Source organism: Herpailurus yagouaroundi, unplaced genomic scaffold (assembly GCF_014898765.1).
Source record: "Herpailurus yagouaroundi ecotype Mexico unplaced genomic scaffold, PumYag 142, whole genome shotgun sequence".
Classification (NCBI taxonomy): domain Eukaryota; kingdom Metazoa; phylum Chordata; class Mammalia; order Carnivora; family Felidae; genus Herpailurus; species Herpailurus yagouaroundi.
This window is the reverse complement of record NW_024412397.1, coordinates 36927019-36950172: the sequence shown is the minus strand read 5'-3', so window position 1 is coordinate 36950172 and position 23154 is coordinate 36927019. Positions and strand designations below refer to the sequence as shown.

General features: G+C 46.5%; 1 protein-coding gene across 14 annotated transcripts in view; it reads left to right on the top strand.

Annotated features, from left to right (window-relative positions):
• The window catches only part of FHOD3 (formin homology 2 domain containing 3), a 472216-nt gene extending 449653 nt beyond the window's left edge, over nucleotides 1-22563 (top strand). For 11 of the 14 annotated variants that reach the window (XM_040479041.1, XM_040479040.1, XM_040479036.1 and 8 more), the window contains 4 exons: nucleotides 2759-2782; nucleotides 4317-4491; nucleotides 11461-11622; nucleotides 21971-22563. In XM_040479041.1, the coding sequence (XP_040334975.1) occupies nucleotides 2759-2782; nucleotides 4317-4491; nucleotides 11461-11622; nucleotides 21971-22053 (444 nt within the window). In that variant the 3' untranslated portion in view covers nucleotides 22054-22563. The remainder of the gene's footprint in view (nucleotides 1-2758; nucleotides 2783-4316; nucleotides 4492-11460; nucleotides 11623-21970) is intronic. The other 3 variants (XM_040479044.1, XM_040479043.1, XM_040479032.1) reach the window with 2 other exon arrangements.
• Nucleotides 22564-23154: the final 591 nt, after the last annotated feature.

Here is a 23154-nt window from a genome sequence, read left to right as displayed (position 1 = left end):
TCTTCTTTCTCTGTTTCTAAAATGAAAACGGCTTCCTTTCTCAAAATCCAGGAGTCCTCCCAGCTAAGGGTCAATATTAAATTAAATAGTTCCTCCTCCTTGTTCCCTGAAGTAGTTCTAGACAAAATGGTGACATAGACAAGGCAGCACAAGACTGCGGTGGCCCATCCACTGTCATCATACTCAAGACGGGCAGCAAGAACTCAGGCTATCAGTCCCATGACCTCCACATCCGGGGACAGTGGGGAGGTCTTGAAAATGAACCAGCCAGTTATTTTAGCAACGAAATGGGTTTATTTGGGAATGGCAGCGGAATTGCAATTTGGGACATGTAAGCTATAACAAAACCATAGGGCAAGTCCAGAAAACAAAGGAAAGGAATGCTACTTTATAGACAAAAGAGGAAATTGGGAGAGGCTACTTCCAATGAAAAGTCCATTAGAAAAAAAGTGAGAGTTCGGGGTGGTGGTGGTTTCTCATTGGCTGGGCTGTTGCCAGGCAAGAAGGAAATCTTCATCCCTCTTGCTGGGGTGCTAAGGTAGGCTTCTTCCTGTTGGTGGCTGCAATTGATGACAGCATTAAGGCATGAGAGCTTCCCCTTCTGGTTTCCTATTTTAAATGTTTCCTTCAGTTTCACAGACATTTATCCTCCATTAACCCCAGCTTCCTCTTCTAGAAAAAGGGAATGCTAGTTGCTTTGGGGGATGTTGAGAGGGCTCGAGATTCTGTATAGGTAACACCTTATACATGTGCTAATGATGAGAAAATGCCAATCATCCTGGTAAAATAATAAGTTCTAAACTAGAAATAAAAATAGAGCAGGACTCTTATCTCTGAGTGTGGTGCCATTTGCCTGGGGATGGTGTGGAACTTGATGAATCAGAAGCATTTTGTCATTTCAGCTGCTGAAAGTTTAGTCTGTTCTCAAAACCCTTGTGTCTGAGGGAAGCAGGAGTGCTGACACATAGGGGCACTTGTACCCCAATATTTATAGCAGCACTTTCAAAAATAGCCAAATTATGGAAAGAGCCTAAATGTCCATCAGCTGATGAATGGATAAAGAAGATGTGGTTTGGGGCACCTGGGTGGCTCAGTCGGTTAAGCGTCTGACTTCAGCTCAGGTCATGATCCCACGGTCCGTGAGTTCAAGCCCCGCATCGGGCTCTGTGCTGACCCCTCAGAGCCTGGAGCCTGTTTCAGATTCTGTGTTTCCCTCTCTCTCTGACCCTCCCCCGTTCATGCTCTGTCTCTCTCTGTCTCAAAAATAAATAAATGTTAAAAAAAAAAAAATGAAGATGTGGTTTATATATACAATGGAGTACTACTTGGCAATGAGAAAGATTGAAATCTGGCCATTTGTAGCAACGTGGATAGAACTGGATATTATGCTAAGTGAAATAAGTCAGAGAAAAACAGATACCATGTTTTCACTCTTATGTGGATCCTGAGAAACTTAAATAGAAGACCAGGAGGGAGGAGAAGGGGGAAAAAAAGTTACACAGAGGGAAGGAGGCAAACCATAAGAGAATCTTAAATACAGAGAACAAACTGAGGATTGATGGGGGGGGGGGGGAGAGGGGAAAGTGGGTGATGGGCATTGAGGAGGGCACCTGTTGGGATGAGCACTGGGTGTTGTATGGAAACCAATCTGACAATAAATTATATATATTAAAAACAAAAAAACAAAAAAACAAATCCTTGTGTCTGATCTGTGGGCCTGGTCTTGTAACCTCAGTGGAAACAGGTTAAATTGAGGGTGTGTTTAATCTAAAAGCAAGAGATGGGCATGACTTTCACCTTCAGTTTGTCTTTTTTTTTTAAATTTTGTTTAATGTTTATTTTTGAGAGAGAAGGAGAGAGAACATGCACATGAGTGGGGGAGGGGCAGAGAGAGAGGGAGACACAGAATCCAAAGCAGGCTCCAGGCTCTGAGCTGTCAGCACAGAGCCTGACACAGGGCTCGAACTCACGAAGCACGAGGTATGGCCTGAGCTGAAGTTGGCGCTTAATTAACTGAGCCACTCAGGTTCCCCTGCCCTCAGTTTATCTTTTAAAAAAGATATTTTATTTAAAAGTTACTTAAAGAAGTTTATCTGGTGATAATTAAAAGTTTGGCATGTCAGCTCAGAAAGCCTCCATGAGGGGCAGGTAAGAGTTTTAGAAGAACTGAGTTTCATGTTTCGGAGGAAAGGGTAACAGGACCCATTCTACTTGGGCGTTTGTACTGCGTGTTCTGCCTTCCCTGTGTGTGGAAGGATCTGGCAGCCTAGGTGGGGAGGGCTCTGGCATTCGGGATGAGAGGGAGGACAGTAGCTGGCAGAGAGCATTGGGTAGATGGAGGCTGGTCCACTTACGGAGGGCCCTGGTAACTGGCAGGTTGTGGTGGGTTCCACAGGACATGGCCAGCTGAATCGCAGGCCACAGAGCTGGGAGTCAGATCTTAATTGTCCGGAAACCAGGTATGCTGGCTATCAGCCCTTGGGCGGCCTCAGGAGGTTGGTCTGGAGCCCCACAGATTCCTCCTGACTTTGGTCAGAACTGGCCTTGGGGCTCACAGAGGGAATGTCTGGACGAGGGCAGGAGGGTTGTACAGTCCGGGCCTGGCAGTTCCCAAATCAGGAGGGTGCACCCCGGTTTTGATGGCCAGTTTCTGTATTTGGAATTTGCTATGACATTGAGATGCTCTCATCTTTGCTGACTTCTGCACCGTCTAAGAATCCCTTCTGTCTTTTCCATCCTGTCCTGTCCTCTCGGGCAGACTGACGAAGAGGATGAAGTGGAGGTAGGACTGTTGATAAACATAAAGAATGCCACATTTGGCCTTCCCAGGCGTGCTGTAGAGTCTAACTTAACATAAGCGGCATGAGGCATCAGCACCATTCAGTGCTCTAAACCATGCATGGTTGTTTTCTGGTTGCTTTCGTGTGATCACTAACCTCCTGACATGGGTTCTCATCATTCTATGTATGCCAGGAATCAAGGGTTACCTGCATTTTCCAAGCTGTGCCTGAGTCCCAGGCCTTGTCAGGAATGGCCAAGTTCTAATATTGGAGATCCTCTCCAATATTGGAGAAGTGGACAGGGAATTTACCCTCAAGCCCCCTGTCTGAGCCTTTTGGCAACTCAAATCTGAGAGCTGGATTCTAGAATAAGCATAGAAAGAGCCCTAAAACCAAACAGGAAGTGGGATAGTGGCCACAAAAGCAGTCCCCTCTCCTGGGCAGCCTTTGACTTGTGTCTGTTTTCTCAGCCGGAATCCATCGGGTTCGTTGGGATTCACGTGTGCAGGGGTGGGATGACAGGGCTCCTCCTCCTGGGTCCGGTGCAGATGGGAGAACCAGAGACCAAGTCAGGGCTGATGGGCCCTGGGAGATGAGGAGGGAGCAGTGCAGATGGCACGAGCAGATGAGTCCTGGGCTCTGCTGCCATGGCTGAGACACTCGATGACAAGAGGAAGCCAGGAATCTGTAGAGCTGCTCTTTGCAAACATTAGTCTGACTGACTTTCTGTTTCTCCTCCAGATGTTTGCCCTTGTGTACATATGGCCCAGTGTTCTAGCATACCTCTTTTAAAACATCTAAACCCTGATTCTTTGCTCAGCTACAATTAGAGAATTTCACCACGTACATGTATTGCATGTTCGAACAACTACATTTCTGACACGGCCAGAAGTAGCGAGTGTTGCTCAACTCAGTTTCAGCATGAATTTCTGTGTCATGTTCGGGTCTGGGCCCTGCAGCTGATTCCCTTGGGGTCTTTGGCATGTCACTGAATCTTCAGTTTCCCTCTCTGTAAAGTGAGATGGGACTAGATCTGGAAAGATTCTACCCATCGCTTACCGTGGTATGATTGTGTGACTGAATCCCATGTTTTAAACCATCATAAGTGGTAGATAAGAAAATTTTAAGTGCTTTCTGGTGGTAAATTAAAAACTTGATAATGTGATTAACGGGGCATGTTTGAATTCTCACATCAGGGCTTTGGGGTTGGAAACAGATTTGGTTTCTGAGTGGTGCTTCCCAGGGTTGATGTCAGTCGTCCCTAGCAGGCAGCTACCGAGGGAATCTGCAGTGGGCCGGGAGGGCCGGGTGTGGTCCTTCTGGGACCATGGCTTTTCTTTCTGGTCAGAGAACTTGCGGCATACATGGATGGGTGTCATTGGTTCATTGACAACCTCAGTGACTGCCCTAGTGAATGCATCTGCAGAATGCACACAAACAACGAAGAGGGAGGTTTTCCTCAACGAAATGTTTTGTGGGCTTGAGTTGGTGTTTTGGGGAGTCACCTCCCCCCTCACCCCTACTTTGGTCTCGTAGTCCGGCAAGTTCTCCAGCAGCTCTCCGGCGCCTCTGAGCCAGCCGCAGGGCCTGAGCTACGCGGAGGACGCCACGGAGCACGAGAACATGAAGGCCGTGCTGAAGACCTCGTCGCCCGCCGTGGAGGACGCCACCCCAGTGCTGGGCGTCCGCACACGCAGCCGAGCGAGCCGAGGTAACTCCTGGGCCGGGGGCAGTTGAGGGGGGCTTCCCCAGATGACCACCCGCGGGGACCCGGTTCCCAGCACGAGGGTACAGGTTACTGGGCCCAGGAAGTATCTGCTCAGGGCCTCCGACTCCCCGGGACCTCCAGTGCTGACCACACACATTCCTTCACGCACACGTTTGTGACCCACTGTAGTGCTTCGTCTCAAAGACCAATCCTCCCAGAGGTATAACTGAATTCACACAAGAGGAGTTATTATTATGAATGAATCCTTATGGGTGGGGGGGGCAGCAGGAAACTACCAAATGCAGCCAGCAGAGTATTTGGTAAATAAGGTTTTCTCTAGGACACGGCCAAGTGTACCCATTGGTGTGTTGTCTGTGTGCGCCTGAAGGCAGCCGTGGCCTGGCTGAGTGGTGGTGGGAGAGACTGTGAGGACCCTACAGCCTAAAGTTTTCATGAGCTGGCCCGTGTAGAAGAAGCGTGCCGGCCCCCGGATGAAAGCACTATCCCTTTTTTGCCTTTTTAAATCTTTAGAGGCAATGAAGCGATGAAAACTGAAGATGGTAAAGACAGATAAGAGTTTCCAGATTCGCTTCATAACTTGGAAGGGTATTTTATTGTAATTAAGAATGAGGTGCATTTTTCATCCGAGAATGTTTACTGGTGTCCCCTAGTCTAGTCTGACACCACGTGATCCCCTCCTCGCTTTCCTCACTGCCTGCAAGACGTGGCCCACACTGTTCATGCTGTCGCTTCAGGCCCCTGTCGCTTTAGGCCCCTGGTCTCAGCTTGTCTCCCACACTTGGCACTCACTGGCCCTCCCACTGGGCACCACCCTTCTCTGCACCCGCATCTCCCTGAGCCCCCTCTGCTGTTCATGCTGTCCCCTTTTCCTCTGCCTGTCCAGCCCCCCTTCACCTCCAGAATCCGCCTCCTCCTTCATCCTCCTCAACTCACTGGGCCCATCCTTCCTCCCATGTGCTCCTGAGCACCCCCCTTCAGGCTGCTTAAAGATTACAAACTTTATCACTAAAGAGAATGAGCTCCTGACGGACAGGCTGTCTCTCCTCTTGGTGTTTGCTTCGCACATACACTGCACACAACTAACAGAAAGCATACCATTTATTGTCCAAACTGGGGTGCTCTGGCACCTGAGAGCAGTTCTAGTAGTAATTAGAGAGGGGCAAAAAATAGAACAGGCCAGGAAAACTGGGTTGTGGGTTGGCTTCCACATCACGGAAACTCGGTAAGGAAATGCACGCATGTGATGCCCATCAGGCATCCTCCCAGACTCTGGAGAACATTGAGACTCACAGGATGACAGATGGCAGCTACAAAGTAGAGTTGGGAGCTGGAGAAACCCCTGAGAAGGCCCTTCAGTGACTTCTAATTGGCTTTGTGTTTTTGGAATTTTGCTGTTGTCAACCCTGTTAAATGTAAGAAAAAAATAGTAATGATAGTAACAAGAACTTTGACATAAGAGACAAAGTAAATGCAGTTTCAAGTTTTCTTTAGAAGAAAATGGGTCACACATTACATTTGGTTTCTTGGAACTTCTTGTCAACCCAAGGACCATAAGCTGCCATCCAAGGAGGAGTCTTGAAAGGGCTTCCAGGCAGGGTTCCAGGTCCCTAAGGCATATGTGGGATTCCCTAGGGGAGCTGCACTTCAGGACTTTTACAAAATTACCACAGGTTTTTCTTACTTCATGTGAGTTCAATATCACTCTAGCTCCTTTGTCTGTTTCTTAATGTTGGACTTGGGTTTTTACCCTTTTTGCAGGGGTTTTACTTTGATATGCAGCTAAGAATATGCCAGAAAAAGGGCTGCCTCCCTCCACCCTTGCCCCAGTGGTATCCTGAGACACAGACAGCAAAGCAGGAAAGTCATATCTTCTACTACAACCTTGATTCCCAAACTATACCTCAAATGCTTCATATACTATGATTACATCAAAGAATCAAAGATTTGGTTCTCTGGGATTTGGTTTTTCCAACCCCCCTGACTTCTAGGTAGTCTTGGATATGGAATTAGGAGAAAATAAATGAATATATGAATATTCTGCTGTAGCAATGAAAGGGCTGCCTTTTGGTAACCAACAGCAGAAAGACACAGCTGTGAACAACCACAGCCCTGAGCACTTTATGGGGTATGTTCTGATTGTCCAATTTTCTATGAGGAAGGAGAGGTATCCTCCACTTGGCCAGTGCTATTTATAAAAGGACCTCCATTTCTCAGAAAAGCCAAGTAGCGACACAGAGGAAGAATGCATATACAAGAAAGAATCTAAGAAGAGAGAAAAAAAGTGTTCAATGTGAGATGGTGAAGAAGGTAGTAGCATTAGAGGTATAGCAGTAGAGACTATCATTCTCAATGCTGCTTTTATGAAGCGTAAAACAAGGATAAGAGTAAATAAAACAGCTTTGTGGTGTGGTGGGGTGTGTGGAAGGGAATCACTTATACCTGTGGTACTCAAAATGACCTAAGACATCCCACGGATGAGTCTAGACTCTCTGGGCCCAGCAGCTCTTGCAGGCTTTGTGTCCTGGCCTGCACGTGGCCACCAGGAAGATGAAGGGGAGTGTCAATGCCCGCATGGCGTTGACCACAGCCATCAGGGGTCTGGAGCCCTATACCTGGGTGGCTGCAAGGTAGCTCGATGGAAGCCATCTGCGGAGATGGAGCCTAGTTTGTCTAATGGAACATAACAGGCTGCAAATTTTAAGAGAGAAAGAGATGAGAAAGGAAGACTGTTCAGTTTCTCTGCACATTCAGGGACTTCTGCTTCCAGATGGCACATAATAGGGAGGGTCAGGGCACCACTCCTGCTGAGACAACTAGAATTTGTTTTAATACAGTGGCAGAAGCTTTCTTTTAAAAGATATCAGCAAACTGGTAAGGGAAAGAGGACTAGACAAACTAGAATTGTAGATGAGCTGAGAGCCCCTCCTTAGGACCATTTGCCAAATCTGGACACAGACCCAAGAACTGGGCCTACCGTGGGCAGAGAGACTCAAATAGTAGAGAGAAGTCAGCCAAATGTCTAATAGCTACGTGAGTTGGCATAAGGGTTTGGAAGTAGAGGGTCTCCAAACTCCAAGACTGTTTTCTCCATGAGACATTTGCTAAGTGCTGGGGCAGCATGATGAGGGGGAGGCTGGGTCAGAAAAGTTGGAGGAATTCTCCTGTAGCCTTGAAGGGCCGAGGAAACAAAGACGAGCTTGAGAAAGCACCTTCGACAAATACATACAGATATTTAAACACAGAGGTGGACCGATTCTTCACTAAAACTACAGTCTGGTCCCGACCTCATTCCGTTCTTCACCATGTCTGCTTAACAAAAAAGAGCAAAGGCTGGGGGAAATAACATGGACTCCAGTGTCTGCATCCTTCTGTACCCAAAGTCCAGTGCAGAGTCCAAATTACAAGCCAAGAGAATAAGAAAATGTGCCCGACAAGGAAAAGGAAACACTAGCAGCAGATCCACAGGTGATCCGGATGTTGAAATTTGCAGCCAGGGTTGAACCATTCCGAATGTTAACACAAAGGAAAATATAGACAAATTGATTAAAAGGTGGACACTTGCAACAGAAAATTGGAATTTATTAAAAAAAATAATCAAATGGACATTCAAGAACTGCAAAAGAAATGTCTGAAATAAAGAACTCATTGAGTGGGTTTAAGAGCAGACTCATCCCAGCAAAAGAAAGGATTAATGACTTCACAGATGAGTTATTAGAAAATGTACAAAGTGAAGCATAGGAAAACAATGGGAAGAGCAGAACAAAATGTAAGAGGAATGAGGCACACAGTCCAATGGTGTAACCTATGTATAATGGGAACAGCAGGAAGAGATGGATAAGAAGCAATAATTGACAAGGTCATGGCTGAGAATTTCCCAGAGCTGATGATAGGTATCAGCCCCCATATTTAAGAAACTTAGCAAATTCAAGGAGAATAAATAAAGAGGAAAGCATACGTCATACAATGTAGGCAGACTGCGAGAAAACCAAAGATAAAGATAAACTCTTTTAAAAAACCAGAGGGAAAAGATAGATTACCTTCTAAAATACGACAGTCAGGATGAGGGCTCACTGTTAACAGAAGCCTTGGAAGTTAGAAGAAAGAGAAATGACATCTTCAAACCGCCAGAAAGAAAAGCTTTAAACCTAGAAGTCTATATCCAGGAAAATTATTTCAGAAACAAAGGCAAACTTGTATCACACTCTATTTTGATGTAATTATTTCCCTTTTAGACTATTTCTTTAGGTTAGATTTTTAAGGGGAAAAATAAACTACAGTGTTATCTTTCAAACTACGCTTTACATTGTTTTTTTTTTTTTTTAACTGAAGTGTAGTTGATATACAGCATTATGTTAGTTTCAGGTGTACAACATTGTGATTCAGCAAGTCTAAATTATCAACTCACATATTTTTAAAAATGAAGTCAAAGTGATACAGTGCTATCATAGTCTATAATACTTCATTCTTTCTATTTCGTCTCAGTATATAAATGTCTTGCTAACACTTGGGAGACTGTGGCGAGCCAGTGGCCCTTTGGGTCTGTAAAATGTATGGGCAGTGTTTCCCTGATGCTATGTGTGGGTCCAAGGGTTCCAGGAAAAAAAAAATCCAACCTGTACATGACCAGGATAAATGCATATAAACAGCTCTCAGGCAGGCAAATAACCAAGGAGGGGTGGAGGTTAAAAAAAAAAAAAAACAGGACAAGGACTGAGGTCATGAAAGAATGACATCATCACAAAACTGAGTCTGGCAATCCTGAACATATGGCAGCATGTTCCTTTGAAGCATCTCCTGACACATTACGGTGAAGGCAGCTCTCTGGGGATGTATAAGATGGGAAGAATAGGTAATTCTTGGTAGGAAGATCAGATGATGCCTTCATTTTCTGGCCCAGTGCTCTGAGAATATATTAAGAGCAAATGCAGTTGATTGAAATTTGTGTGTTTTGGGAAGGGTAGTTTGGCGTTTTAAAATGAGACGCAGAATTAGAAACCAGTAGGTAAAAGGGAAAACAGGAAATTGCTGGGCAAAACACAATTGCACTATCGATTGCTCTGTCTGCTCTGAGGAGGACCATTGTTCAGAAGCTCTGAAGGGTCCCAGTGGGACAGCTGTGCCCGTATGAGGCCTCTTGCCTCCAATTAGACCACCTGGACCATCCTGAGAATGCAGAAACATTCAGCAATTTCAAAAGTTCTTTTCTGAGAGGAACCTATTTTAAAGGGTTTAATGATGTTGAAAAATCTAGTCTTATGGGAGCAAGTAGACCAGGTGCCCTTGGGCATAAGCAGAGAAAGTACAATTTACTGTTTTTGTACATGCCAGTGCTGTAGCTACGCTCCCATTCATAAAATAAATGTTTAAAATAACATAGGCAACAACACAAACCTTGTCACCCGAAAACATATGGACCTATCTAACCACAGGTCTCAGATACGTGCAGGTGGTGGAGCCCCAGGAATCCTACTCCTTTTGCAAAGCGTGAATTATTTATGTACGCACTTCAGCGATATGCATTTTACTGGCTGAAATTATAACTAAATTATAGCATATTACATATTTGCTGTAAAATTTCAACCACAAACACGTAGCCACAAAAATCACAGTCTACTCAACTGTGAGCAGCTATTCACAGCTATTGTCATCAGTATCCAAACGCCAAAAGTTTTAAAAAATTAGTATGGAAGTAGAACTCCAGAATTTAAGATGTATATTTACTAACATTTTTTGCCTGTGGTTTAAGAAAAGCTGGCTTTTTTTCATCTTCAGCTGGACCTTAGGCTCTGAGTAGTGTTCCGTAGGCACAGAGTCTGAGAACACTCACCTACAGGCTTTTGAAGTCGTATGTTTATTACAAAGGGCAGTGTGTGTGGAGGAAACACAGTTTTGAGCCCATTGCACATATTTCTTCTTACAGAAATGTATTTCCCATCTTAGAGAAGAGATTTCACAAGGAACTTGATCTATCACAAAGGCATAGTTCTTGATATGATAAAATAGCATTCATTTCTAACTGTTGAACATTGCTTGGTAGTGCATGTTTTCATGATGCTTTCTTCTTGCTTGTCTGTAGGCAGATGCTTTTATGCCAGACTTAGACCTGCTCTGCTTTAATATACAGTTATTTATAAATGTGTTTACCTGGGCAAGGAGCAGAGAAAATTTTATGTCAGTTCCCCCTTTGTTAGTTGAAGAATGTTATTCTGTTATGATTTTTTTACTGTTTATTTATTTTTGAGAGAGAGAGAGAGAGAGAGAGAGAGAGAGAGCGAGCACGCAAGCTCAAGCAGGAGAGGGGCAGAGAGAGAGGGAGACACAGAATCCGAAGCAGGCTCCAGGTTCTGAGCTGTCAGCACAGAGCCCAACACGGGGCTCAAACTCACGAACATCAAGATCATGACCTGAACTGATATCAGGGACTTAACCGACTGAGCCACCCAGGCACCCCTGCCCTATTATGATTTTTAAAGGTTAAGTAATCTGAAGATAGACTGCCACAAAACCCACTGATTTCTGTTTAACTGGAAGAGAAGTTAGGGGTAATTGACATTTACTAGGCATATACAGCCATGGATAGAGAGCTGAATTAACACAGAACTCCAGACATTAGTGGACATACATCACTGAGCATCTGTGATGCACTCTGTGGTGTGGTATCTGCCCTCCCATGATCCCGGGGCCTATTGGGTGGAGGCCTTCAGTAGCTGTTACAGGGTAGTATTAGGTAAGTGCTCTGAGGGGGAGTTCAGTGCCTGGGGGGGTAGCAGTCACAGGTCACAGTGGTGCCCTTGCAGTGGGGTGGGGTGGGGGGGCGGGTGAGTGCCTGGGATCTGCTGCTGTGATCCATTGCTGACAGAGCTCCGTGCCTGGAAGAGTAGTGTTGGTATTTTCTCTAGTATGTTCCTTCTCTCTGAGTACATCTCTCTCTCTGGTTGTGTAATCTTTCAGGATCTGCTAGTTCGTGGACTATGGGAACGGATGACTCCCCTAACGTCACAGATGATGCAGCTGATGAGATCATGGATCGCATCGTCAAGTCGGCCACCCAGGTGCCCAGTCAGCGAGTGGTGCCTCGGGAGAGGAAGCGCTCCCGTGCCAACCGGAAATCTCGTAAGTGCTTTGGAGCTGGGGTGAGGGACTTACCTGCAGGTACCTGCCCTCCTGTATGCCCTGGGAAGGGCAGCCACTGTGAGACTGGCTCCAGCCAGTTGTCGGACGATGCCTGGAGGGTCCACCCAAACTCATCGGCAAAAGGCTCCCTGCTCCACAATCAACGTTGCTGTCGTGGAGGAGGGGGGCTGCAGCCACACCTGTCCGGCATATTTGCCACTTCTGGGCGGGCCTCTCTCAATTCTCACTTTGCCCCCAGGAGTGTCCAAAAGACCCTGAAATATCTCTGGTGTGCAGGGGTGGCTGCAGGGGGGCCATTGCCAAGTTCTGCTGCAGATGCTTTGCTGAGGCCATATTTCTGCATCGGGGGCCACTTTCTAGCTGAAAATGGTTCCCCTCGGAATTCACTGCTACTCCCAAACATGTCAAAGGTGAACACCAGTGATTTTATGGGGAGTAGGGTGCTTAAAATACTTAATGTTAACCTAGGTTGACCAGCTTGTTTTTGTTACTAAATCAAAGGACCTGTTTTTCCCCTTTGTCTGAACCCACTGCCTCCTTCTGCCCACAGAATGAAGGAGTGGGGCTGCCTCTGCAGGCACCTCGTTAGCACTCAAAGGGGCTGCACTCTGTAGAGAAACACAGTTCCTCTGCATCCTTTGATATGGGTCTGCATTAGCTGTGACCCTTGCATGTTTTAGGAGAGAGCTCAGCCCCCAAGATTGGGCCAGGGATGCTGGGTCACTCAGGAGACCTAGTCTCTGCCGTCTCTGCCTCCAGGAATAAGGGATGGTGACTAGGACAGGGATTTATGACCATCACAAGAAGGAAGCCTGGTTACGTCCGCCTGTGCTGGCTCCAAAAAGTGAAAGGAGAGTGACTCCAGGTAGGCGGGAGTTCAGTAAGAATTCACAGTGTTTGGTGCCACCTTTGAGATTCACATAGGAGGTGATTGGGGTTTGAGCTGCGATGTCTGAGAGAGAGGGCTGGGCAAAGGAGGCCAGGCAAGGGAGCGTCCTTACAGAGGTGAGCATTGTTGGGCCCGAGACCTCGGAAAAGGAAACCGCATGACCCAGTGACCTGGCCAGTCCCCAGAGGCCCAGGGTACGTGTTCTGCCTCCAGGTTATATGTCTGTATTGGCAAAGAGTGTAGGCCCTGCCCTCTGGTCTAGAGAGAACCAGATTCTTAGAGAGACACATAATGTCACTGGGAACAATAACACAGTCATAATTAATTTTCCTTTTCAATCTGGCCAGAGAGATATTTTGCCTGTTTTTGTGGCCGACGTAAACTCATTTCCTGTGGTATCGTTTCCATTCCAATCTTATGCAAAACAGCCGTATACTCTTTTTATTTGGCCAAACACATTTTATTCTGCAATGCAGTTACTACAACAAATACAAGACTGCATGTATGTAAGTGTTTGTCTGTGACGGGTTTAACTTATTAGTAATGGCACCATCCACAGAAACTTAAGATGGGGGAAAGTTATTTTGATTTCTGTTTAAGAGGAATGATAAACTCCAGCTTTCTTGCAAGAGGTTAAAGGAGTAAGAAAAAATCCAGTTTGCAAAATCGATGTGAGGTTTCCTGGTGTGGGCCTCCCTCTCAAACAACGCTGTATTTGATTTGATTGTTTAATGGTGGTGATGAGGCAAGTGGGTAATGAATAGCCAGCGTATTTCGGCTATCAGTCATTTGGCTAAAGGCAATAATAGTCCAGCTGTTGCAGGAAACCAAACAGAATCCATCCCATAACCTAGAAATTTATGACCTGCGAGCCACTTGAGAATCCTCCAAGATAATTAAATGTCTGCTTTCGTGTTTGATGCTGGTGACTAGGACCGCGCTCGCCAGAAGTCCTGCTAAAGCCTGAAATATGCAGCCAGTTGGGACACAGCGAGGGCATCTTAATTGACTCGCAGGTTCCCATGGCTCCGTGCTGCGTTTCCAGCCTGTGACAATCCAGTTGTCTTTAAGTAAACTGTTTTGAATTTCCAGTTGATTTCTAGCCTGTGATAGGATTGATCCAATGCACTTCATGTGCTTGCCCCAGATCCTGGCCAAGATTCTCCGACTGGCTGGTGAATCAGACCAAGGGAGAACATTCTGGGAGATTCTTGGTTTTTTCTTATTTTGGTTTCTCATTTCATCTTATTGGGGCATCTGTTTTGTCCCAGGGCGATTTGTTCTCTTCAGCCTCCTAAATGTTGGCCTTCCCGGGAAAATCCTGAAGCTAAATGGCATTTGAGATCTCCTTACTAGTGTGGTTCTGTAGGGTGCGCCCTGGTGGCTGGTAAGGAGGGGACGGGGAGCTGCTCCCCACGTTCTTTTCTCTTGGACCTATCTTTGGAAGAAGGTCTCTGCCCAGCTGGCTGTCTGCATATGGCCACTAGCCCAGACTATCACAGAACATAACTGGGGTGAGGGACTCATAGTCTGTTCTCTTTTCCCAGGGGAGCCGAGTCTTGTCGTGGTTGAAAGGGGCTGGGTACCATTTTCCTGTTGAGCTTCCTTTTAAGGTGGGGGTCTGGGCCCCACCTGTGACATGACTATGAAGCCTGGGCACAGAGCTGTATTTCTCTAAAGATGTGATTACTTTGATAGGACTCACAAATAACTGACCAGTTTCTTAGCTAGTTAAGATCTTAAGGCTGGTCACTCTTCTAAAAATAGTTTCTCAGTGGAAAGAGCTGGAAGTCCAGTTCCAAGGGCTGCTGGGAAAGGAGCGCAGAAGTTTGATTTGATCTGACCCCCCTCCCCCCAACCACGACTGCCTCCTCATCATGTCACAAAGCTTCAACATCCCTCTCAAAGAGCATGTGGCATATCTCACATTGATTTGATGTAACTAGAATCTTATTTCTTTGATAGACTTTTGAGGGATGTACCCACACTAATAGGGTACTAAATAAGGTACTAAATAGGATTTCATGGAAAAAAAAAAAATCAAACCTGAAGAATTACTGAATTTGTTTTAGGAAAAACAAGAGACCTGCCTCACAAAATACTGGATCCAGCCCTGGATCTGATCGGTACAGAGGTTAGTTCAGTTGTCTCTACATCTTCAAGGTGGCACTTGAAAATATCCAGCAATTTTCCCATTAAAGTCCCATTGAGAACCATTTCCCTGCATTTTGTTTAGTTTTTCCTTACTGACCATGCATCAATTTTATATTCTTTTAGAAGGCAAGCTAACAATGGCAATAAAACAGAGGCTTTAGAACTAATGCTTTTGCAATACAGTCAAATAAGATGTTAGTGGGAAGGACCAAAATTTCTCAAACTTTTGTCTTTTCCAAAACGGCCTCATTCCTATTTACTCAGTGCCGAATTATTCTTAGAGCTCATTATGGATGGACTGAACTGACCTGATAGCTGAGGGAGCCCACCCATGTGTCCGGGACATAGGTCACGAGGATAACTAGAGGAAGTCCAAGAGAGGAACAAGGCCATGGCCCGGGCCAGAGGTCAAGACTCTGATGCAGCACGAAGCTCAGATAGAAGCCTCAGGTCAAAGAGGCAGATGCAGGGAGAGTTTGGAAATGTTTTATTGCATTGGCTCTCCAGCTGTTTCCTGTTCAGACAAATCACCCTCCCAAACTGGGAACCAGCACATTGGGAGAGAGGAGTCTGGCTCGTGTGTCTTCCCCCAAGGCTGGGTGCCAGGCACCCATTTGGCTCAGAGTAGAGGTTCAAGAGGAGGGAGAATCAGTGAAAAGAGGAATCCGGGAATCTGTCTTGCCTTTGAGAGCTGTTCTGAGAGCAGAGCAGAGGGTTTCTGTAAAGGGGCTTTGGAAAAATGCCAAGCACCTCCCCCACAAGAAGTTACTGTATTTCTTTGCTTTTGCTGCCCAGGCAGCAAAGGAGTTGGTTTCCATGTTTGGAATGCACACATTCATATGAGAGAGAAGGAGATGGGGGTCCCCTCGTAAATTACCTGGCCTCACCGAGCCTCAGTGTGCTGCTATCCACTGAGGCCAGAGGTGCCACCTCGCAGGATGTTGTGGGCATTAAGTGAGGTGCCTATGACAGGTTCCCACCACTCTTCCTCCCCAGCTCTGTCACGCTACTGCCAAGGGACCCCAGCCGGGTGGGAATATGAAGCTGCCTGCAGGTGCTTGGGCTGCTGTGCTGAAGTTTCAGGGGAGCCTGTGCACAGAAACCACACCTATCCAGCCGCTCCTCCACTCCCATCACCCGTCTCACTCCCCTCCCACCACTGCCCACCTCACTTGGCCATCCAGGATTAGACCACACTCCCCTTCACCTCCCTTTTTACCCCCAGGGGGCTCGTTCAATGGACTTATACCTGTGCACCGAAGGCTGGCTTGTCACCATGGTACTTGTCTGGTGCATCTCTGATGGAGAGCGGCTGTGCTGGGCTTCATCTGGAAAGGGGGGAGGCATTGTCCTGCCCATGAAATAATGCTGAGGACCCCAGAGTCTGTGAATCTTGAAGCCTCTTCTTTCTTGTCTGCAGAATCCCCCAAGTTCATGCATGCTGTCCCATAAACAATGGAGAGAACTTGTTTCCTGACTCCCTTCCCTTACCCATAGCACACAACATAGGAGACAGTCTGCTCTTACATCTGAACTGTGAATGCTTTCTGGTAAGGGCCTGACTAGGAGCAACAAAGTGTATTGGGGGGGTACTGGATTCAAATGTAGCCACGGACTAGGCAGAGGTATTTCTGTGGAGCCAAGACTGTGACCAGACCAGTGGTTATAGAAATCGCCTGCTGCCCTAAGTATTTCCAAGAACCATCTCCTCATGGGTGAACATACTTCTGGATTAGGCAGAACTCAGAGACTTCAACTCTGTTGTCACAAAGGCCATCACTTCTTGAGGGCCTGCCTCTCCCTGTGTCTTAGTTAGGTGGCAGTAATTTAAGTCGGGACCTGGCTGGCCATTTTAATCTTCCCCAGAAGATCATCTGGGGAAGATTAAAATGCAACATATGGGCCTTTCACTGACACTCCCGTTCAGTGTATCTGGGCTGAGTCTAAAGTTGAGTTTAAATCAACCAGGTTTGGGAACCTTTAATTTGTGTTATTGTTGTTCTGGGTTTTATTTATTGATTTATTTACTTATTTTGAAAGAATTTTAGAAAATAGAAAAGTTGCAAAAAAGAGGACATTTGCCTTCTTTTACCTGGCTTCGCCTAATGTTAACTAACACCTTGCACATCCTAGGTCAATTTATTGGAACTAAGAAATTGACATTGGCACAATACCATTAACTCAACTATAGGCTTGATTTGGATTTCACCAATATTTCCATTAATGTTCTCTTTCTGTCCCATTGTCTTACCCAGGCTGTCCCATTGCATTGAGACATCATGCCCCCTCTGATGTGTGGAGGACATTTTATGACCTTCACACTTTTGAAAAGTACTGGTCAGTTATTGTGTAGAATTCCTGTCAATTTGAGAGATCTCTGCTTCTAATGGACAGATTTTATGTGGGGAAAAAAAAAGATGGAGGGTGGAAACAAGAACTCAGATGGCTAAATGATGGACATTGACAAAACAAAACAAACCAACCCACGGAAAGTCTAATATTAAATCCATAATGATAGAGCTTAAAACAGTTCCCTGTATTGATGTGCAAAGAGGCATGACCGAACCCACCGTTTTGACTCCACTCAGCAGACGGGTCACTCAAGGAACAAGGAGTGAGTAAATAGCAGTAGGCAAGTTACTTGCCAACCACAAGATACATTTAAGACCTCTTGAAGTTCTGATATTAGTCCCTATAGTCCTAAGCACTCTATTCTCAGTATACTTGGTAGAAGATCTTTAGAAACATAGGGATTACAACAAAGCTAACTTATTTCCAAATTGTTTGGCATTACATACAAAAGATAGAAAAAACTGTCAGTGATCTAAAGGTAAAAGAATACTGGGGCACCTGGGTGGCTCAGTCGGTTGAGTGTCCAACTTCAGCTCAGGTCATGACCTCACAGTTTGTGGGTTCGAGCCCTGCATCAGGCTCTGTGCTGACTGCTTGCTCAGAGCCTGGAGCCTGCCTCGGATTCTGTGTTTCCTTTGCTCTCTGCCCCTCCCCCCACCTCACACTTTGTCTCACTCTGTTTCTCAAAAATAAATAAATGTTAAAAAAAATTTTTTTTTTAATTTATTTTCAACGTTTTTTATTTATTTTTGGGACAGAGAGAGACAGAGCACGAACAGGGGAGGGGCAGAGAGAGAGGGAGACACAGAATCGGAAACAGGCCCCAGGCTCCGAGCCATCAGCCCAGAGCCCGACGCGGGGCTCAAACTCACGGATCGCGAGATCGTGACCTGGCTGAAGTCGGACGCTTAACCGACTGTGCCACCCAGGCGCCCCCCAAAAAAAATTTTTTTTAAAAAGGTAAAAGAATACAAATGGACTTCTGGCATATGGAAGCGAAACTCAGTGCATGTCCCATAAGATATGAAAAATTGTCAGAATGTGTCCTGCTAGGCGTCAGGAGGGTACAGCTGTTTCTAGGGTGGGCTGCGTCTCAAGTGTCCTGGCTTAAATCCTTCTGCACCGCTTACTGTGTGCTCTTGGGCCAGGGACTTGATCTCTCTATGCCGTCTGCTCACTTGCTGGAACGGTAATAACAGGACACTTCTCATAGGGTTTCCATAGTGAATAAATGGAATAATCCAGGTTAACCCTCAGTAGATGCAGGCTGCTATTATTCTGCAGGCTGTAGACCACTGTTATTTTCAGATTCAACTCCTTTTTGCAAAGACTCACCCGAGAACACTTTGTAGAATTAAAAGCTTTTTCTGTGCTGGGGGTGGGGAGAGAAAAGGAGCTTATGGTTTTTCCCTGGGTCCCCAGACGCCCTTGTGCTGCATGTTGACAGCGGAGGTACTCCTGTGTCTGATCCCACTGCTGTCACTGCCACATCGTGAGAGCTGTCACAAGTGCCTGGGGCAACGAGTGGCTGCTGGTGCCAGCAAAGTGACCCCTGCCGTCTATGGAAGAGCTGCAAGGCAGACAGGGATAAACATTTCCACGGTCTGTTCTCTGTTAAGCGGCTGCAGGGAGGGAAGGCAGTCACATGTGACAGGCTGGGGAGCAGTTACACTGCAGCCAGAGCGTTCAAGCGAGAAGCGGGAATGGGGGGGGTGGAGAGGGGCCCAAACGTTATCTTATCAGACATATGCCAGCCTGCCCCCAGCCTAGTACTTGAGAAATACCCTATTTGAGAGAAGACTTGTTTCTATCGTACAGGTTCCATAACCTGCCAGTGCCTTTGCTGGTCCCCTCGTTTTATGTCCTCTGTCCCTTTCTGCCTTCCAGAAACTTTCTGAGAGCCAACACCCTATCCAGACAGGGTCTGCTACCCTGAGCATTTCTTCTCATACTATGTCCCTATGAGCTCCCTGCCTCCCTGACTACAATATTGGCTCAGGGTAGAGGCTCAAATAACATTTGCCGAAGGAAGGAAGGAAGGAAGGAAGGAAGGAAGGAAGGAAGGAAGGAAGGAAGGAAGGAAGGAAGGAAAGGGAAGGGAAGGGAGGGGAGGGGAGGGGAGGGGAGAAGGTAGGAAGAGAGGGAGGGAGGGAGAAGGAAAGAAAGGAGGGAAGGAAGGAAAGACTGATGAACAGAGAAACGGATACCCAAAAAGGTTCTTTCTATGCATAATTGGAATTGGAGCACAAAGCTGATTTCAACTGATTATCTTCATTTCACACCTCTCTTCAAGTGGTAATGTGAGTTAACTTTGACTTTTTAACAGAGGAAGGGTTCAGATTCTTAAGGTCTTTTGGGGTTAATCTATTTACTGTATTTATTATGAGGTGGTTTTATTTATTTTATGTTTATTAGAGAATTTATCTCAATTGTCATGAAGTCCCACAGAAAGTAGGATTCCATTAATGGGGCAGGTTTTTCTATGAATACCTTTCTAGGGACACAGCTGACAAGCAAAGGGACCTAGCCAATACTGGCTTTTCTGAAACCACAGCAGAGAACACCTGAACCCAGGCAGAGGGGGCACGGGAGGGTCCCAGGGGGTCTGGCCCATAAAACCTGAGAGGAGGCTACCAGGCTAAGGGCGCACTCTGTACAGTGAGGCAGCGAGGCTAAGGTAGCATTTGTTCTAGTAAGCTTTGTTCTATTCCCTGAGCCTGTCTCAGAGAGGCTGGTCCAATGCCCATATCAATTAGGAGATCACTGCACACCCTGTAAGGTGCCAAGGTCCTTATTCAAGTATTTACATGAACCGAACTGAACACCGCAGTTACAGATTAAAGCAAATGCGTGAACACATGTTAGGGGAGCATCTCTAAATGCCCATCAGTTCGTGAAGCCTTCTGTCGTCATTTGGCCAAGCATGCATACCTCAAGGCTCAAAGATTACAGTTCATAGACACATGTCCTCGCCACCTCTGCGACTAATGAAATTTAAGATGCCCTGCTAGTGCAGCCTGGACTTCTTCAAGGCAGAATTTTGTGTTTTGGAAGAGAGGTCTTAGCAGTCCTTGTCAAGAATGAGAAATATTTTATCTTCTTTTCTGCCTTATTAAAATTATCTTTCTTTGACAAACACTTGAAGGAGTGTTTAAAGAACATAAAAGGTTATTACAAACTTGTATTTTTATTGCTGCCCCATAGAACAAATTCCATTACTCAGTTAAACGCAATCTGCCTCCAGCCAAGGCTCTGGAGCCAAACATTTTGTCTGGACGAGTTAGACAGTCTGGAGCCCAAGGGGCCAAGCGTGGGGGGGAGGGTGAGCCAGTGCAGGAGCGGCTGTAGATGGATGGCTCAGGAGCCCAGAGCTCGGCTTGGAAATACAGTAGTGTGGGGGTGGCATGATTTGAGGGCAACTTTAGGCACAGATCTTTGTGTCTCTATTTGTGTTCAATCCATGCTTGATGTCTCTGAGTCTTCTGTTGGTGTTCCGGTTCTTTAAGTGCTGGGAACACAGTAGGTTTTCTATGAAGTATCTGTTGATTGACTAATTGATGGGTTCAGTGTTGGCTCCTGTTGAAAGTGCTGATTCCTGGGAGAGAAGAAACCATTTGTTAATAGGTACTTAGACCCTGTACGTTCTACCAGATCTTTTTAGATCCTTTGTACACGGGCTAAGCGGGCTTTTGCTTAGGGGAGGTTGGGAAGGCACTGGAATATGGGGTGTTGCTGGCAGGAACATGAGCTGTGATCCTGTTGTCTGCATTCTCTGAGGCTCCCCCCCCCCCGAGGGGGAGGCTATAGGCCCCCCAGTCACAGGGGGCGCGGGGAATTGGGTCTGGCACTGGACAATGGGAAGGCATGAAGGGTGAGCTTTAGTTTCTCTGCATTCTGATCAAGGGCCTGCCGTGTTCACCTCAGGTCCTCTGGTTGACTTAGGATTGAGGTAGATCCATAACACATCTCTTCTGAAAATAGAGCAAATACCCCAAACTCCGCATGACCTTTTGTAGAGAGTAGGCCAAATACAACTGAGAAATCAAGGGAAATGTAATTAGGCAACCTTTCAAATGAAAGGACTTGTCTTGGAAGGGGCGGCTGCCTCTCCAGTCACCCTTATCCAGCCTTTATTTTGACGTCAAAATTGATCAACAATAAACAATGGGAAAACCCAGCGTGCCAAGCTAAGCACAAGCAGTTCTTGGTTAGATGTGAGCATTCCTCCACCTGCCAGTTGTAAGCCCCAGAGAAGAGGGTCACTGGTCCTTCCTGAGCCTTGTGTGTTTCACAGAGAACATTTAACAAATCGAGCCAGAAGTTCGGCAGTTTGCTCCTTGATGTTCAGTCCATAAGGAGTCAATGGTTATTGTTTCCAGCGGCCCCTTGATGAGTTGAGACTAAGACCCACAACGCTCATGGGGAGACTCCTCCTGACTGCTGCCCTTGCCTGGTTCTGTTAACACCTTGCTCTGCGGGGCCGGGTCATCATTGCTCATCCTGTAGATCTGTGGGGTTATCTTATCTAGCGTTTGCAATCTTTGGAACTTGCGTTTTCCTATGCTCTGTAGTGACTGTTCCAGTTCTGATCCACTCCTTACACTGGTCCACATGCCGTCTGTACTTGACTATTGCACCCGTTTCTCAGAAACCTTGTAAGGGTGGGCCTCCCTTCTTCCCTCTAACAAGGTCAATCCCTCCACTTGGCTCTTCAAGCCAGCCTCTTGCAGCCCCCAATTTGTTCTGCCCTACAGACAGATGGCCAGGCGCTTCAGCAGAAGCAGGATGCGGCTGAGCATCTGTGAGCCCCGTGACGACCCTGGGAATCCTTGGGGGTGGCGGGTAAGGCGTGGGGCAGACGGACTACCATGTGCTGGCTGCTAACACCCCCCTGTCTTCTCATTCCTTTGTGACCTGCGGATGCTGCTGAAGTGCGAAGGACCCTCAAGAGCGGCCTGACTCCAGAAGAAGCCCGAGCTCTGGGCCTGGTTGGCACTGCAGAGTTGCAGCTGTGACACCTGTGGGCGCCCTAAGAAGTGTGTCCAAGATTGTGCAAACTCCTGCTGGACGGAACCCCTCCAGATGAGGGAGGGGAAGAGACTCAACGTTAACATCCGAAGGTTCTGAAGGGGAGTGTCCACATTTCTAATGTCCGCGCATGGCCCGCTGGGCATAGATGGGGCTCTCTCGGAGTCTCTCGCACACACTTCCTTCGTTGTGTCAGCTGTGTTTCTCTGGTTTCCTTGACACCTGGTTTAGTAGTTCCAAAGCGTGACACCTTTTCTGTGCAAGGAGCAGATCACTTCTGTCACGGTTACTGTGGTCCTGTGAGGCAGTTTGATTAGATTCACAGACGGGGTCTCTCCACAACACCAAAATATCCAGATGTAAACTCCAAAATTGTACACAAAAAGAAAGCACAGATTGTTTACCAGTTGTGGATTTTAGATGTACTAAATGTTTATACAAATTCATAAATGTACACCATGTTTCAAATACTAAATAAATAGAGTTTAATGCCGTAACTGGAAACTTTTCTTCTCTCGGGTGTAAGGGCCTGACACAGCACCACAGATGCACTTCCTTCTCAATCAGCCAAACCTTTTCTCAGGTTCATCAGAAGGACCCTGGCGTGGAATGGCCTCCGGGCCCTTTGGCTTTCCTGTTGTCGTCTGTTTTTTTGTGTGTGTTAGTAGAGTGAGAAGTGCCCAACAATGTGCTCTCTGTAACTCCTTATTAATTAGGCATCAGTATTTGTCGTGCGACATGTTAGCAATGACCTCATGTAGATCACCTTATCCGCGAGCTTTGCTTTGGTCCAACCTGGTGTTGAAGCAAAAATTAGGGTAGTATTTACAAACTGAACTATTCTGCCACTCTCTCCCTTGCTTCATGTGTAAAAATTCATTTTCTCAAAAAACAAGTCCCCAAAACAAAAGGGAAATTTAAAATTTTGTCTACAGAGTACCTCGGAGGGACAAATGCAGTCCCTGGCAATCGGGTACAGGTCATTAGAAGCTAAGGCATCCAGTGGGACAGGCATTGCCCACGAGGGGCTCTGAGTGACTGCAAGGCGTGTTGAGGTAGGTGGCTGGTGCCCAGGTGGTGGCCGAGCC